The following is a 17720-nucleotide window of genomic DNA, read 5'->3' on the forward strand; positions in this document are numbered from 1 at the left end:
TCCATCGCCAGCACTGACGACCACTGGCGGCCGCTCCATCGCCAGCACTGACGACCACTGGCGGCCGCTCCATCGCCAGCACTGACGACCACTGGCGGCCGCTCCATCGCCAGCACTGACGACCACTGGCGGCCGCTCCATCGCCAGCACTGACGACCACTGGCGGCCGCTCCATCGCCTGCACTGACGACCACTGGCGGCCGCTCCATCGCCTGCACTGACGACCACTGGCGGCCGCTCCATCGCCAGCACTGACGACCACTGGAGGCCGCTCCATCGCCAGCACTGACGACCACTGGCGGCCGTTCCATCGCCAGCACTGACGACCACTGGAGGCCGCTCCATCGCCAGCACTGACGACCACTGGAGGCCGCTCCATCGCCAGCACTGACGACCACTGGCGGCCGCTCCATCGCCAGCACTGACGACCACTGGAGGCCGCTCCATCGCCAGCACTGACGACCACTGGAGGCCTCTCCATCGCCAGCACTGACGACCACTGGCGGCCGCTCTATCGCCAGCACTGACGACCACTGGCAGCCGCTCCATCGCCAGCACTGACGACCACTGGCAGCCGTTCCATCGCCAGCACTGACGACCACTGGCAGCCGCTCCATCGCCAGCACTGACGACCACTGGCAGCCGCTCCATCGCCAGCACTGACGACCACTGGCAGCCGCTCCATCGCCAGCACTGACGACCACTGGCAGCCGCTCCATCGCCAGCACTGACGACCACTGGCGGCCGCTCCATCGCCAGCACTGACGACCACTGGCGGCCGCTCCATCGCCAGCAGACGACCACTCGATTGCCAGGACTGATGCCTTTGGTCCCCGGTATTGGGCCAGTTGCAGCCAGTGCAGTAGGTAGACGTCTTGGGTCGTCTCTGGCCAGTCTGATCGCTTGCCTATTTACTTAATTAGCGGTCTTGTCAATGCTTGGTAAACACAAGGAGCCGCCTGTCAGCGCCGTCTCCCCCGTCTGTGTGAATTATTCATACAGATGTGTCTGGCGCGGTCGTCTGAGACTCGACACCCTCAGAGCTGCCTCTCATCTCTCGCCTTTCTTCCATTCTCTCCCGGTTTCATCCACGCAGTGACGTCTCAAAGTCACGGCTCATACAGAAAACTATTCAGATTTAACCTTTGCCTTGCTGCAGAGAAAGGCGAACGCTACACCCCCTCCCCACCTTGTGCAGCAGAAATAATTAATCAACTAGAAATGGTGCAGCAATGAAGCAGTCACGGAGGCCTCATGTCAGTGGTGCTCCGCTCAGGTAGAAGGACTCCGCTCAGGGACTTGTCTGAGAGCCACATGATCCCCGGGTAGTCCGCATTGTACCAACAATGAATCTATGTAAGCAAGGTAATTTAAAGGGCAACTCCCAGGAAAAGCTTCAAAGTGATCGTGAGGACACAGAAGGTGTGATGATCCAGAGGCTGAGGGGGATGCTTAGCTACGTCGCTTGAAGAGGACCTTTTACATTTTTTATGCTGAACAGTACACCAAATATATAATTCGGTTGCAGAGCAGAATACGTTTTTTTTTTTTTCCGAATTCGAAATTTGCCTCTGCTTTGTTGAATTATTAGCAAACAAAGTATTTGGCAGCTAATGAGTTAATATTCGTCATGTCCCAGTGGGCATTATCAGACAGCTTTCAGTGGGGGCATGTACTTCTTACCTCTGTAGATGCTGACCAATCAATAAGACAGCAGCACTCTGGGGGGGAGAATACGGCCCCCTGATAGCAGGTTTCGTGCGTGAGACGTGCTATCAAGACGCACAGAAGTCGCCTGTTCTGAGCTATGGAGGGGCACGGTGTTCTTTCCCTTAAGTCTTGCTGCCTGCTTATTATTAGGGGGTGGGGGGATGTCGAACACGCCCCCAGTGAAAACTATCTGTTGAAGCCCCCATAGGAATTAACTAAAATTAATTCATCAGGGGCCAAATACTTTGCAAATTTCTCCACAACGGAGATGCAAAAGTAAAATAAGACAACAAAACTCTTTATTCCTCTCTGCAGAGACTACTACATCGTGCGTCCACTGCAACATGAATAATTTGATGCCAGGTCCTCTAACCACAGTAGGCCTGGCCTTCCCCCTCCGTCCCCTGCCCAGACCTCAGAGAAGCTTTCTGGCTATAATGTGAGCAGTTGCTTAGGAATGGACAAGAGCGGGAGAAGGAGGAGGCAGCAGCAGGGAGCAGCCAGCAGCAGAGAGCAGCCAGGCAGGAGGAGGCAGCAGCAGAGAGCAGCCAGGCAGAAGGAGGCAGCAGCAGAGAGCAGCCAGGCAGGAGGAGGCAGCAGCAGAGAGCAGCCAGGCAGGAGGAGGCAGCAGCAGAGAGCAGCCAGGCAGGAAGAGGCAGCAGCAGAGAGCAGCCAGGCAGGAAGAGGCAGCAGCAGAGAGCAGCCAGGCAGGAAGAGGCAGCAGCAGAGAGCAGCCAGGCAGAAGGAGGCAGCAGCAGAGAGCAGCCAGGCAGGAGGAGGCAGCAGCAGAGAGCAGCCAGGCAGGAGGAGGCAGCAGCAGAGAGCAGCCAGGCAGGAGGAGGCAGCAGCAGAGAGCAGCCAGGCAGAAGGAGGCAGCAGCAGAGAGCAGCCAGGCAGGAGGAGGCAGCAGCAGAGAGCAGCCAGGCAGAAGGAGGCAGCAGCAGAGAGCAGCCAGGCAGGAGGAGGCAGCAGCAGAGAGCAGCCAGGCAGGAGGAGGCAGCAGCAGAGAGCAGCCAGGCAGGAGGAGGCAGCAGCAGAGAGCAGCCAGGCAGAAGGAGGCAGCATCAGTGAGCAGCCAGGCAGAAGGAGGCAGCAGCAGAGAGCAGCAAGGCAGAAGGAGGCAGCAGCAGAGAGCAGCAAGGCAGGAGGAGGCAGCAGCAGCAGAGAGCAGCCAGGCAGGAGGAGGCAGCAGCAGAGAGCAGCCAGGCAGGAGGAGGCAGCAGCAGCAGAGAGCAGCCAGGCAGGAGGAGGCAGCAGCAGAGAGCAACCAGGCAGGAGGAGGCAGCAGCAGAGAGCAGCAAGGCAGAAGGAGGCAGCAGCAGAAAGCAGCCAGGCAGAAGGAGGCAGTAGCAGAGAGCAGCCAGGCAGAAGGAGGCAGTAGCAGAGAGCAACCAGGCAGAAGGAGGCAGTAGCAGAGAGCAACCAGGCAGGAGGAGGCAGCAGCAGAGAGCAGCCAGGCAGGAGGAGGCAGCAGCAGAGAGCAGCCAGGCAGGAGGAGGCAGCAGCAGAGAGCAGCCAGGCAGGAGGAGGCAGCAGCAGAGAGCAGCCAGGCAGGAGGAGGCAGCAGCAGGGAGAAGCCAGGCAGGAGGAGGCAGCAGCATGGAGGAGGCAGCAGCAGAGAGGAGCCAGGCAGGAGGAGGCAGCAGCAGAGAGGAGCCAGGCAGGAGGAGGCAGCAGCAGAGAGCAGCCAGGCAGAAGGAGGCAGCAGCAGAGAGCAGCCAGGCAGAAGGAGGCAGCAGCAGAGAGCAGCCAGGCAGAAGGAGGCAGCAGCAGAGAGCAGCCAGGCAGAAGGAGGCAGCAGCAGAGAGCAGCCAGGCAGAAGGAGGCAGCAGCAGAGAGCAGCCAGGCAGGAGGAGGCAGCAGCAGAGAGCAGCCAGGCAGGAGGAGGCAGCAGCAGGAGAGAGCAGCCAGGCAGGAGGAGGCAGCAGCAGCAGAGAGCAGCCAGGCAGGAGGAGGCAGCAGCAGGAGAGAGCAGCCAGGCAGGAGGAGGCAGCAGCAGCAGAGAGCAGCCAGGCAGGAGGAGGCAGCAGCAGCAGAGAGCAGCCAGGCAGGAGGAGGCAGCAGCAGCAGAGAGCAGCCAGGCAGGAGGAGGCAGCAGCAGCAGAGAGCAGCCAGGCAGGAGGAGGCAGCAGCAGCAGAGAGCAGCCAGGCAGGAGGAGGCAGCAGCAGCAGAGAGCAGCCAGGCAGGAGGAGGCAGCAGAGAGCAGCCAGGCAGGAGGAGGCAGCAGCAGAGAGCAGCCAGGCAGAAGGAGGCAGCAGCAGAGAGCAGCCAGGCAGAAGGAGGCAGCAGCAGAGAGCAGCCAGGCAGAAGGAGGCAGCAGCAGAGAGCAGCCAGGCAGAAGGAGGCAGCAGCAGAGAGCAGCCAGGCAGAAGGAGGCAGCAGCAGAGAGCAGCCAGGAAGAAGGAGGCAGCAGCAGAGAGCAGCCAGGCAGGAGGAGGCAGCAGCAGAGAGCAGCCAGGCAGAAGGAGGCAGCAGCAGAGAGCAGCCAGGCAGGAAGAGGCAGCAGCAGTCAGCAGCCAGGCAGGAGGAGGCAGCAGCAGTCAGCAGCCAGGCAGGAGGAGGCAGCAGCAGTCAGCAGCCAGGCAGGAGGAGGCAGCAGCAGTCAGGCAGGAGGAGGCAGCAATAGAGCAGGCAGGAGGAGGGAGCAGCAGAAAGCAGTCATGCAGGAGGAGGCAGCAGCAGAGAGCAGGCAGGCAGGAGGAGGCAGCAGCAGAGAGCAGGCAGGAGGAGGCAGCAGCAGAGAGCAGGCAGGAGGAGGCAGCAGCAGAGAGCAGCCAGGCAGGAGGAGGCAGCAGCAGAGAGCAGCCAGGCAGGAGGAGGCAGCAGCAGAGAGCAGCAGCAGAGAGCAGCCAGGCAGGAGGAGGCAGCAGCAGAGAGCAGCCAGGCAGGAGGAGGCAGCAGCAGAGAGCAGCCAGGCAGGAGGAGGCAGCAGCAGAGAGCAGCCAGGCAGGAGGAGGCAGCAGCAGGGAGCAGTCAGGCAGGAGGAGGCAGCAGCAGAGAGCAGTCAGGCAGGAGGAGGCAGCAGCAGAGAGCAGTCAGGCAGGAGGAGGCAGCAGCAGAGAGCAGTCAGGCAGGATGCAGACGCTGTTATCTGCTCATCATGGCTCCACTCCACTTCTGCAACGAGTCCTATGCAGAAGAGGCAAGTTTGGGCAATGTATATACAGTACATAATGTGCATGTATGTCTGTATGTGTGTGTGGCGCAGTTTCCGAGGCTCCGCCCACGATGGGACACCCCACATATCATTAACTCCGCATGTGCTACAGTAATGGCTGCAGTTTATACAGTTATACACAGTCTTTGTGGCACACAGGACCCTGTTATACCAGGCTTCGAATCCTGTTCGTGACGCCAAGTATGACGCGCCCCCTGGGCCGTGGGGTACTCGGTGCCGGGCCGGTCGGTGCAGGGGATGTCACAGTGGCAGTGGCCCGCTCCGTGACCCAGGGCGGTCGATAAAAGGGGAATTATTTAGAGGGGATTTATAGTTTTTATAGATAATGTTGGTGACGCCACCTGTGGTATGCGGCTATATTGAGCCACCGCTGAGGTGCAGATCCTCTGGAGCTGATGTTAGTGCAGCAGAGTTGGTTCAGCTCTCCACAGGTAGAGCTCAGCTCCAGGGCGTTGCTGTGATGGTTAGTGATGAGGTAGCTGTTGTTGTGCCGTGTAGTGCAGGGCTGGTGATGGCGCAGCAATAATTCACAGAGACAGTGGGGTGCAGTCTTCAAGGTTTACTCACGATTATCACGTTGCTCCTGGTTACAACGGCCAATTATCACCACCCACGTCGCGCTGCGTTCACCGAGGCAGGGGTTCAGCAATCCCTCAGGTAATTCAAGAGCACTTAGCGGGACCCCCTTCTGTGTGCCTTTCTCGGCCGTCTTCCTGCGCTGGCCCTCACCCTTCTTGCCCTGCGCCTCGCAAACAGCGTCCCGAGCCGGTAACCTCAGTTCTTGGCGGGCAACCTGGATCCTGTGCGGCTACCTTTTTGGCGATTAATTGCGGCTGTGGCAACTACATCCTGAAAATGTAGAAGCCTCCGGTTGCTAGCTGAATATTGTAATTCCCACTAGTTAGGGGTCGGTCCCCTTTGCAGCCAGATCCTTCCACGTCCTGGTAGATTCAGGCGTACGGGTGGCCTCCAGCACTTCCCGTACCACTAGGATCCCCTCTTTCCTTCTGGAGCCTTCCTCCCTGCTCCTCTCTTCTCTTCAGTCTCACCTCCTGGTCCCGTATCACTCAGGCCCGCTCCTCCCGAGCAGAGCTCCTGCTCCTTTCACTGTCCTCCTCTGACTGAGCCCTTTCTAGATGGTTCCATCCCTTTTTATACTACTCCTGAAGTGCTCCCCTGTGCTTCTTCCTCCACCCACACCCACTACATGGTTCCGCCTTCCAGCCAGGGACCAGGGACTGTGCTCTCCCTTAGGAGCAATCTCGCCCTGCCCCCCTGAAGTGGAGTGTAATGTATGTAAGTGGCTGGGTCCTGGGCAGTACTCCATCCTTACCTGAGAGTGGGGTACCACACCTCTGGGTGAGATGCAGTACCTCTGTGGCGACTGAACCCTCAGGGGCGCCACATGTGTATTATGTATATATGTGTGTCTACTGTATGTGTGTAATAAATGTGCATATAGGCATTTTGCAAAGTGTAATGTGTGTGTGATATGCTGGTATCATGCAGATTAGTCGTATAGTAGTACTGTTTATGTGCACAGTACAATGGTGCGATGCATAGACTAGCCACAGCTATGACAACACTGCACCTCAAAGACATCCCACTGGGGCATTCAGTGGTGCAGCCCAAGGCAGACATCCCACTGGGGCATTCAGTGGTGCAGCCTCAGGCAGACATCCCACTGGGGCATTCAGAGGTGCAGCCTCCGGCAGACATCCCACTGGGGCATTCAGCGGTGCAGCCTCAGGCAGACATCCCACTGGGGCATTCAGCGGTGCAGCCTCAGGCAGACATCCCACTGGGGCATTCAGTGGTGCAGCCTCAGGCAGACATCCCACTGGGGCATTCAGCGGTGCAGCCTCAGGCAGACATCCCACTAGGGCATTCAGCGGTGCAGCCTCAGGCAGACATCCCACTGGGGCATTCAGTGGTGCAGCCTCAGGCAGACATCCCACTGGGGCATTCAGTGGTGCAGCCTCAGGCAGACATCCCACTGGGGCATTCAGCGGTGCAGCCTCAGGCAGACATCCCACTGGGGCATTCAGCGGTGCAGCCTCAGGCAGACATCCCACTGGGGTATTCAGCGGTGCAGCCTCAGGCAGACATCCCACTGGGGCATTCAGCGGTGCAGGTTCAGGCAGACATCCCACTGGGGCATTCAGCGGTGCAGCCTCAGGCAGACATCCCACTGGGGCATTCAGTGGTGCAGCCCCAGGCAGACATCCCACTGGGGCATTCAGCGGTGCAGCCTCAGGCAGACATCCCACTGGGGCATTCAGTGGTGCAGCCCCAGGCAGACATCCCACTGGGGCATTCAGTGGTGCAGCCTCAGGCAGACATCCCACTGGGGCATTCAGCGGTGCAGCCTCAGGCAGACATCCCACTGGGGCATTCAGCGGTGCAGGTTCAGGCAGACATCCCACTGGGGCATTCAGCGGTGCAGGTTCAGGCAGACATCCCACTGGGGTATTCAGCGGTGCAGCCTCCGGCAGACATCCCACTGGGGCATTCAGCGGTGCAGGTTCAGGCAGACATCCCACTGGGGCATTCAGCGGTGCAGCCTCAGGCAGACATCCCACTGGGGCATTCAGCGGTGCAGCCTCAGGCAGACATCCCACTGGGGCATTCAGTGGTGCAGCCCCAGGCAGACATCCCACTGGGGCATTCAGTGGTGCAGCCTCCGGCAGACATCCCGCTGGGGCATTCAGCGGTGCAGCCTCAGGCAGACATCCCACTGGGGCATTCAGCGGTGCAGCCTCAGGCAGACATCCCACTGGGGCATTCAGTGGTGCAGCCTCAGGCAGACATCCCACTGGGGCATTCAGAGGTGCAGCCTCCGGCAGACATCCCACTGGGGCATTCAGAGGTGCAGCCTCCGGCAGACATCCCACTGGGCATTCAGTGGTGCAGCCTCAGGCAGACATCCCACTGGGGCATTCAGTGGTGCAGCCTCAGGCAGACATCCCGCTGGGGCATTCAGCGGTGCAGCCTCAGGCAGACATCCCACTGGGGCATTCAGCGGTGCAGCCTCCGGCAGACATCCCACTGGGGCATTCAGCGGTGCAGCCTCAGGCAGACATCCCACTGGGGCATTCAGTGGTGCAGCCTCAGGCAGACATCCCACTGGGGCATTCAGCGGTGCAGCCTCAGGCAGACATCCCACTAGGGCATTCAGCGGTGCAGCCTCAGGCAGACATCCCACTGGGGCATTCAGTGGTGCAGCCTCAGGCAGACATCCCACTGGGGCATTCAGTGGTGCAGCCTCAGGCAGACATCCCACTGGGGCATTCAGCGGTGCAGCCTCAGGCAGACATCCCACTGGGGTATTCAGCGGTGCAGCCTCCGGCAGACATCCCACTGGGGCATTCAGTGGTGCAGCCTCCGGCAGACATCCCGCTGGGGCATTCAGTGGTGCAGCCTCCGGCAGACATCCCACTGGGGCATTCAGTGGTGCAGCCACAGGTTTGGGGCTGGCAAGTAATCAGATTTCGGCATAGATTTGGGGGGGGGGGGGCATATTGAACCATCCTATCCGAGAACACAGGTTGATACAATGTATCAGGGCGTTTGCTGGTTAGAGAGGGGTCTGCACTCAGGACCCCCATTAATACTCAGTGCTGGGTCACAGGGGACTTCTCACAGTCAGATAATAGCTGTAAGAGCCGCACATGTTCTCTTGGGTTGTAGGAGATGTGATTGTCCCCGGTCACACTTGTGTGCCGTGCCGCTGGTCCTTACATCCTCCACAATGCTATACAGCAGCTAGATACAAGAGCTTATAGATGGAGAGTAAGGGGAGTACAGCTCTGGAGGTGACTGGAGCATTAGACATGGTTGAAGATACTGAGCGACACGACAATAAAATCAGGAGGTGGTGATAACGGCAGACACCAGGGATGCCGATACGTAGAGTAACTCCTACCTTCGTGCCGTTGTAGAAGTCGTCCATGCAGGTAGCATTCATGAAGGTCTGATGGAAGTGGGTGCTGGTGTCTATTCCACCCGGGATGACAAGCTTTCCAGTGGCATCAATGACTTTCGCCCCTCCAGGTATCATCAGCTCCCGTCCCACCTGCTGGATGATCCCGTTCTCGATGTACACGTCGGCTTCTTGGGTACAGTCATCGTTCACCACCTTACCCCCTTTAATGAGGATCCGGACACTGGTCGCATTGGCATGCATGGCTCTGGAAGAGAAATGGACAAGGCTTTAGAAGGACCTATGATAATCCAGTTATGTAACATAGGTAGCTATTGCAGGGCTCTCAGCAGCACAAAGTATTTCAGGAGATGAAGGTTCTGCGCATACATCAGGCAGTGACCAGTCCACTTTTGGAAGGCCAAAACCTGAACTTCTAAGATTTACTGCCGGCAGTGAATTATTGTCACTTGAATTAATGAGCATAAAGGACATTAGCAAAACAAGACTAGCTTCTATTTATGGTACCACATATCAGGCAAGAGCATGAGGTCTACAGGACCCCCTGAAAGGACCAAGGGATGCACAGAGCTTTCCCCAAAATGTATCTGTCATGGCCTAGTGTTCCCTCAGACACCCCAAGAAAAAGACAACTTTCTCAAAGAGACATCACCAAGTACAATCCAAAACAGAGGAGTCTAGGAACATTCAACAACCAGGAGCTAAGTCAACAATAAGGACTGCATGATTCTCCTGAACAAAACTCGTGTAGACTTCACCAAGAAAGCACAAATCACAAATAGCACCAGAGAAGCTAAATCTGGTCCAAAAGGCACCTGAGAAGCCACACCTCGTCTACAAGGCACCAGAGAAGCCACACCTCATCCACAAGGCACCAGAGAAGCCACACCTCATCCACAAGGCACCAGAGAACCCACGCCTCGCCCACAAGGCACCAGAGAAGCCACACCTCGTCCACAAGGCACCAGAGAAGCCACACCTCGTCCACAAGGCACCAGAGAAGCCACACCTCGTCCACAAGGCACCAGAGAAGCCACACCTCGTCTACAAGGTATCAGAGAAGCCACGCCTCGTCCACAAGGCACCAGAGAAGCCACACCTCGTCCACAAGGCACCAGAGAAGCCACACCTCGTCCACAAGGCACCAGAGAAGCCACACCTCGTCCACAAGGCACCAGAGAAGCCACACCTCGTCTACAAGGCACCAGAGAAGCCACACCTCATCTACAAGGTATCAGAGAAGCCACACCTCGCCCACAAGGTATCAGAGAAGCCACACCTCGTCCACAAGGCACCAGAGAAGCCACACCTCGTCCACAAGGCACCAGAGAAGAGAAGCCACACCTCGTCCACAGGACACCAGAGAAGCGACACCTCGTCCACAGGACACCAGAGAAGCGACACCTCGTCCACAAGGCACCAGAGAAGAGAAGCCACACCTCGTCCACAGGACACCAGAGAAGCGACACCTCGTCCACAGGACACCAGAGAAGCGACACCTCGTCCACAAGGAGTCAGAAGAGCAGCACCTCATCCACAAGACATCAGAGAAGCGACAACTCATCCACATAGCGCCAGAGGAGCCACACCTCATCCACAAGATGTCAGATAAACAACAGTCCGTCCAGAAGGCGCCAGAGGAGCGACACCTGATTCAGAAGGCATCAGTATAGCGCCACATTGTCCACAAGGCATCAGAATAGCGACACCTCATCCACAAGGTGCCAGAGGAGTGATACCTCATCCACAAGGTGCCAGAGGAGTGATACCTCATCCACAAGGTGCCAGAGGAGTGATACCTCATCCACAAGGTGCCAGAGGAGTGATACCTCATCCACAAGGTGCCAGAGGAGTGATACCTCATCCACAAGGTGCCAGAGGAGTGATACCTCATCCACAAGGTGCCAGAGGAGTGATACCTCATCCACAAGGTGCCAGAGGAGTGATACCTCATCCACAAGATGTCAGAAAAAACAACAGTCTGTCCAGAAGGCGCCAGAGGAGCGACACCTGATTCAGAAGGCATCAGTATAGCGCAATACTTCTACATCTACAACCCTAAGAGAAAGCCAACATGTCTACAAAACAACACAGGACAAGCCAAGAAGAATTCGAAACTCACAAATCTCCATGTCCAAGACATTGTAGACTGAAATCTAGGGATGATGTGCTGTATATTCAACAAGATGTGGAGATACAAATACTTAAAGCTGTGCTCACACGGTGTATTCTGCAGTATGTTCAGGTGTTGCACCTGAAGCCCCCTAAAAGCGGGATACAGACGAACCCCTGAAGGGGCCATAGACTGCAATGACACTCAATTTTTGGGTTATTTCTGAAGGTGTCCATTAGTTCACATGGGCATAGAAACGAGGCAGACTACATTTCTAGACCCGTATGAACAAGCAGTTAGTGTCATTGCAGTCTACAGCCCCTTCAGCGCTTCAAGTGGAATGTTCGAACCCACCTGCAGAAAACAGTGTGAACAGGGCCTAACTGCACACCGAATAAGGACTCATAAATTTTGTATTAAATGAATGCAAATGAATGAACCTGGTACAGCAGCAGATAGATCTGTCCTCTAAATGACCCAACAAACGAGAAAAATCGCTCACAGGTCCGCAGCGAGTCCTGACTACACCAGCAGCATCCATAAAGACTTACGGATAAAAGATTCAGCAAACATCTAACTCAGCAGAGGAAGAAGAAACCTTTACACACGGAGTCCTGCAGAGTCCTGCAAGGTACGTGAACGACGGCGGAGAAAAGGAGGGAATGCAGCTCTGGAGGTGACTGGAGCATGCGACATGACATGAAGGAAGTCAGGATCTGGTAGTGACATGTGGTTACGCATCAGTCAGATTCCTGGACTGCATGGAGATTCTTCTTCCCATGAACACAATGTATATGACACAACAGACAGAAGATGATCTGCACGGAAGACGCCTGCGGCAGGCCGATCATCCCCATCACCGCCAGTCTGTGATCAAAGCTGACAACCCTAATAGACGCAGTCCGAGGTGAAAGCTAGCACAACCCCGGGTGACTGCAGACCATCACGAGGCTGTCAACTATTGCACTTCTGGTGTAATCTAGAAATGTAAGTGTCTATCAAATACCATCGGAGAAACAGAGCAGCACATTCCTCCAGCTACAGTCAGAACCAGAAGTTTCCATCCACTATATATAAAGACACATCTGCAGGTTATTCTCAATATCTGACATGAAATCAGAATAAACCTTTCCCGTTTTAGGACAATTAGGATTTTACCATAATGTTTAATATTTGCCAAATGTCAGAATAATGAGAGAGAGAGAATGTTTTAAGGCATTTTTATTACTTACTGCAAAGTCAAAAGTTTACATATATTTCATTAGTATTTGGTGCCATTGCCCTTACACTGAATGACTTGGGTCACACGTTTGGGATCTCCTTCCACAAGCTTCTCACAATAGTTGGTCGGAATTTGGGCCGATTCCTCCTGACAAAACTGGTGTCACTGATCCCGGTGTGTAGGTCGCCTTGCTCGGGGCTCGCAGTCTTTTCAGCTTTGCCCATAAACTTTCAATAGGATTGAGATCAGGGCTTTGTGATGGAGACTCCAAAACATTGACTTTGTTATCCTTAAGCCACTTTGTTACCATTTTGGCAGTATGCTTTGGGTCATTGTCCATTTGGAAGACCCATTTCTGCCCAAGCTGTAACTTCCTGGATGATGTCTTGAGATGTTGCTTCAGTATTGCCACATAATCTTCTTTTCTGATGATGCCATCTATTTTGTGAAGTGCACCAGTCCCTCCTGCAGCAAAACAACCCCACAACATGATTCTGCCACCCCCATGTTTCACAGTTGGGATGGTGTTTTTAGGCTTCCAAGCTTCTCCCTTTTTCCTCCAAAATGTAACAATGGTCATTATGCCCAAAATGTTCAATTTTAGTTTCATCAGATCACAGGACATGTCTCCAAAAATTAAGGTCTAAGGTCTTTGTTCCTGTGTGCATTTCAAACATTAATCTGGCTTTTTTTTGTTTCTTTTGGAGTAATGGCTTCTTCCTGGCAGAGTGGCCTTTCAGCCCATGTTGATACAGTACTCGTTTCACTGTGGATATTGACACAATCTTACCAGCTTCCACCATCATCTTCACAAGGTCTTTTGCTTTTGTCCTTGGGTTGATGTGCATATCGGACCAAAGCACGTTCATCTCTGGGACACAGAACCCGTCTCCTTCCTGAGCGGTATGATGGCTGGACATTCCCATCTTGTTTGTACTTGCGTATAACTGTTTGTGCAGATGAACGAGGCACCTTCAGGTATCTTGAAATTGTACCCAAGGATGAGCCAGACTTGCGCAAGTCCACAGTTCTCTTCCTGATATCTTGGCTGATTTCTTTAGTCTTTCCCATGATGCTACACAAAGAAGCAGTGTGTTTCAGGTGTGCATTAAAATACATCCACAGGTGTGTCTCTAATTAACTCAGATGTTGCAAAAAAAACTTCCAAACACCTGACATCATCATATGGGCAGTCCAGAATTGTTTAAAGGCACAGTAATAATAATCTTTTTATTTATATAGCGCCAACATATTCCGCAGCGTTTTACAATTCACAGACATTATTGGCACTGTCCCCATTGGGGCTTACAATCTACATTCCCTATCAGTATGTCTTTGGGGGTATGGGAGGAAACCGGAGAACCCGTATGTAAACTTTTGACTTTGCAGTAAGCAATAAAAAATTACTCTAAAGTACGCTGACATCTCCCCATTGTTTTTGTCACTGCTCCGACTGTAAAGTACTCTGACATCTCCCCATGGTATCTGTGAAGGATCTCCACTACGCCTTCCGCCTGATGCCGCTATTAAGTCAGACAGGTCACGTGATACGGATCTGCACTTTGCACCAACGTGACGTTCTGCAATCTCTCGGGAACACACAAGGTCAGACTGAAACCGTTCTACACAGACACCCCCTGTTCTCACGTGTTCAGGAAGGTACCGAGAGTGAGAAGGGGTGGCCCACTCGGTCACTGACGTGGCACCACACTCGCTCACACCCCTGACAGGCTGAGAGGCCCCTCTCACTGACCCCAGTGAAACAGAACCTTATCAGCCCGGTACAGCCGCCACCAGTTATTACTATAGTAGTGGTTCAAAAGTATGCAGATATTAAGAGTCAGTTACCAGTCAGATGAAAAGCCTGGCTTGCAGGGGAGGGCTGCCACACGGGAGGCTTCTGGTTCCCTCCGTTGCATGACTTCTTCCACACGATGTGTCGTTGTGACCTCCCAGAGAAAAAAGCACCAGGGCAAGAGTTGCAGGAGCTCTTAACCCCTCTGGGTCACCCCCCTCCTGTCCCCTGGGCAGGACCTAAATCGCCACCCCTAGCAGCTATAAACTCCAGAAACTAAGATGGGTCATAACTACTTAATGGACGGTCCTAGGGAGAAGGTTCTGGTGTCATCGGATCCAGCCGGGTCCCCGCTATGCGTGGATACTAAACACAGCGGTCCTATGGATTTCCGAATGGTTGTGCATCTCCCTATCCCTATGTGCTAAACGGTGTCGAGACATTCACCATGTCCTCGGGATTTCAGAAATCTATTTGATGTATGGCTAGTATTTCAATAACACATTATGGAATTCCTATCTGTCTAACTAAAGGAAAACTGTTATGATCTGCAACAAATACTAAGGAAAGATAGGGGAAAGCTGTCCCTACAGTAAGACTAAGCTGAATCCCTACGATGTAGCGGGCTGCCTGTTCCTAGCGAACAAACCCGCCTTAGTCCTCGGCTAGTCGGAACGAAGACCTATAGCATAAAGGAAGGAGTCCCTAAAAGAACTAAGGACTGGAACAAAAATGGGACACCTCCTAACCAGAGAAGTTGTTGCAGAGCACAAAAAGACAAACTGACAAAAAGGTACTAGAGGTCCCAGAAGGGACAAGCGTACTGACAGAGAAAGGCACCGAAGCACCTGGCTAGAGAAACGGTCAAACACTGAAGTCCAGCACAGCCAAAAGGGCGGAGCTAGAATATAAAGGTAGATGGTCACGTGACCGCAAAACACAAGATGGAAAAAACAAACAGGAGGGTTCTAACAAAAACCACATGGCTTGGGATCACACGGCAGCAGGTCTTTTGTCCTGAGTTGAGCTGACTAGAGGTGTGATATTTTTCACTCATTGTCTCTTGACCCACCACCCTGCAGCTGCTAGGTGCCCTGTTACAACGGCACACTGAAGGGGGCTTTATAATCCTCTGCCAAATAGGACACAATTATTGACATGGAATTATAAATCCAATATTCTTCGCAGTATCTATCACTGCTCTGACTGTAAAGTACTCTGGCATCTCCCCATAATATCACTATAATAATCCCAGAGATGAGAATACTATAACACACGCACCGTAATAATCCCAGAGCTAGGAATACAACACACCGCACCGTAATAATCCCAGAGCTAGGAATGCAACACACCGCACCGTAATAATCCCAGAGCTAGGAATACAACACACGGCACCGTAATAATCCCAGAGCTAGGAATACAACACACCGCACCGTAATAATCCCAGAGCTAGGAATACAACACACCGCACCGTAATAATCCCAGAGCTAGGAATGCAACACACCGCACCGTAATAATCCCAGAGCTAGGAATACAACACACGGCACCGTAATAATCCCAGAGCTAGGAATACAACACACCGCACCGTAATAATCCCAGAGCTAGGAATACAACACACCGCACCGTAATAATCCCAGAGCTAGGAATGCAACACACCGCACCGTAATAATCCCAGAGCTAGGAATACAACACACGGCACCGTAATAATCCCAGAGCTAGGAATACAACACACGGCACCGTAATAATCCCAGAGCTAGGAATGCAACACACCGCACCGTAATAATCCCAGAGCTAGGAATGCAACACACCGCACCGTAATAATCCCAGAGCTAGGAATACAACACACCGCACCGTAATAATCCCAGAGCTAGGAATACAACACACCGCACCGTAATAATCCCAGAGCTAGGAATGCAACACACCGCACCGTAATAATCCCAGAGCTAGGAATACAACACACCGCACCGTAATAATCCCAGAGCTAGGAATGCAACACACGGCACCGTAATAATCCCAGAGCTAGGAATACAACACACCGCACCGTAATAATCCCAGAGCTAGGAATACAACACATCGCACCGTAATAATCCCAGAGCTAGGAATGCAACACACCGCACCGTAATAATCCCAGAGCTAGGAATACAACACACCGCACCGTAATAATCCCAGAGCTAGGAATACAACACACCGCACCGTAATAATCCCAGAGCTAGGAATACAACACACCGCACCGTAATAATCCCAGAGCTAGGAATACAACACACCGCACCGTAATAATCCCAGAGCTAGGAATACAACACACCGCACCGTAATAATCCCAGAGCTAGGAATGCAACACACCGCACCGTAATAATCCCAGAGCTAGGAATGCAACACACCGCACCGTAATAATCCCAGAGCTAGGAATACAACACACCACACCGTAATAATCCCAGAGCTAGGAATACAACACACCACACCGTAATAATCCCAGAGCTAGGAATACAACACACGGCATCGTAATAATCCCAGAGCTAGGAATACAACACACCGCACCGTAATAATCCCAGAGCTAGGAATACAACACACGGCATCGTAATAATCCCAGAGCTAGGAATACAACACACCACACCGTAATAATCCCAGAGCTAGGAATGCAACACACCGCACCGTAATAATCCCAGAGCTAGGAATACAACACATCGCACCGTAATAATACCAGAGCTAGGAATACAACACACGGCACCGTAATAATCCCAGAGCTAGGAATACAACACACCGCACCGTAATAATCCCAGAGCTAGGAATACAACACACGGCACCGTAATAATCCCAGAGCTAGGAATGCAACACACGGCACCGTAATAATCCCAGAGCTAGGAATGCAACACACCGCACCGTAATAATCCCAGAGCTAGGAATACAACACACCGCACCGTAATAATCCCAGAGCTAGGAATACAACACACCGCACCGTAATAATCCCAGAGCTAGGAATGCAACACACCGCACCGTAATAATCCCAGAGCTAGGAATGCAACACACCGCACCGTAATAATCCCAGAGCTAGGAATGCAACACACCGCACCGTAATAATCCCAGAGCTAGGAATACAACACACCGCACCGTAATAATCCCAGAGCTAGGAATACAACACACCGCACCGTAACAATCCCAGAGCAAAGATTAATCCAACACCCAGTAGGGTAATAGTTTCATGGTCAATATGGTTGAAAAAAGACAAATGTCCAACTTCAACCGAGGAATGAAAGAGGACAAAGGGTAGTAGTACATGAACAATCGCAAGGCATGATCCGTCCTGTCCCAAAAGAGCAGATATTTTCCTCCTGAGGGATCTATTGGACTAAACATTCAGAAAAAAAAATTGCGTTAGAGCTAGATCCTGCTCCTGAGGTTGACTATTCCACAGATTAATCGTACTCATGGTAAGAAGCCTTGTATCCTCTGGAGATTGAACATTTCTTTCTCCAGGTGGAGGGAGCGCCTCCTTGTATCCTCTGGAGATTGAATATTTCTTTCTCCAGGTGGAGGGAGCGCCTCCTTGTATCCTCTGGAGATTGAACATTTCTTTCTCCAGGTGGAGGGAGCGCCTCCTTGTATCCTCTGGAGATTGAACATTTCTTTCTCCAGGTGGAGGGAGCGCCTCCTTGTATCCTCTGGAGATTGAATATTTCTTTCTCCAGGTGGAGGGAGCGCCTCCTTGTATCCTCTGGAGATTGAACATTTCTTTCTCCAGGTGGAGGGAGCGCCTCCTTGTA

General features: G+C 53.4%; 1 protein-coding gene across 3 annotated transcripts in view; it reads right to left on the reverse strand.

The window, feature by feature from the left end:
* Nucleotides 1-17720, reverse strand: part of DPYSL5 (dihydropyrimidinase like 5) — a 118090-nt gene that overhangs the window by 60993 nt on the left and 39377 nt on the right. For 2 of the 3 annotated variants that reach the window (XM_073673653.1, XM_073673655.1), the window contains exon 2: nucleotides 8815-9079. In XM_073673653.1, the coding sequence (XP_073529754.1) occupies nucleotides 8815-9075 (261 nt within the window). In that variant the 5' untranslated portion in view covers nucleotides 9076-9079. Of the gene's footprint in view, nucleotides 1-8814; nucleotides 9080-14015; nucleotides 14142-17720 lie in introns of those variants that run through there. The other variant, XM_073673654.1, reaches the window with a different exon arrangement.

This window comes from Phyllobates terribilis, unplaced genomic scaffold (assembly GCF_046119375.1).
Source record: "Phyllobates terribilis strain yellow unplaced genomic scaffold, ASM4611937v1 Scaffold_3__8_contigs__length_932513732, whole genome shotgun sequence".
NCBI classification, from domain to species: Eukaryota; Metazoa; Chordata; class Amphibia; order Anura; family Dendrobatidae; genus Phyllobates; species Phyllobates terribilis.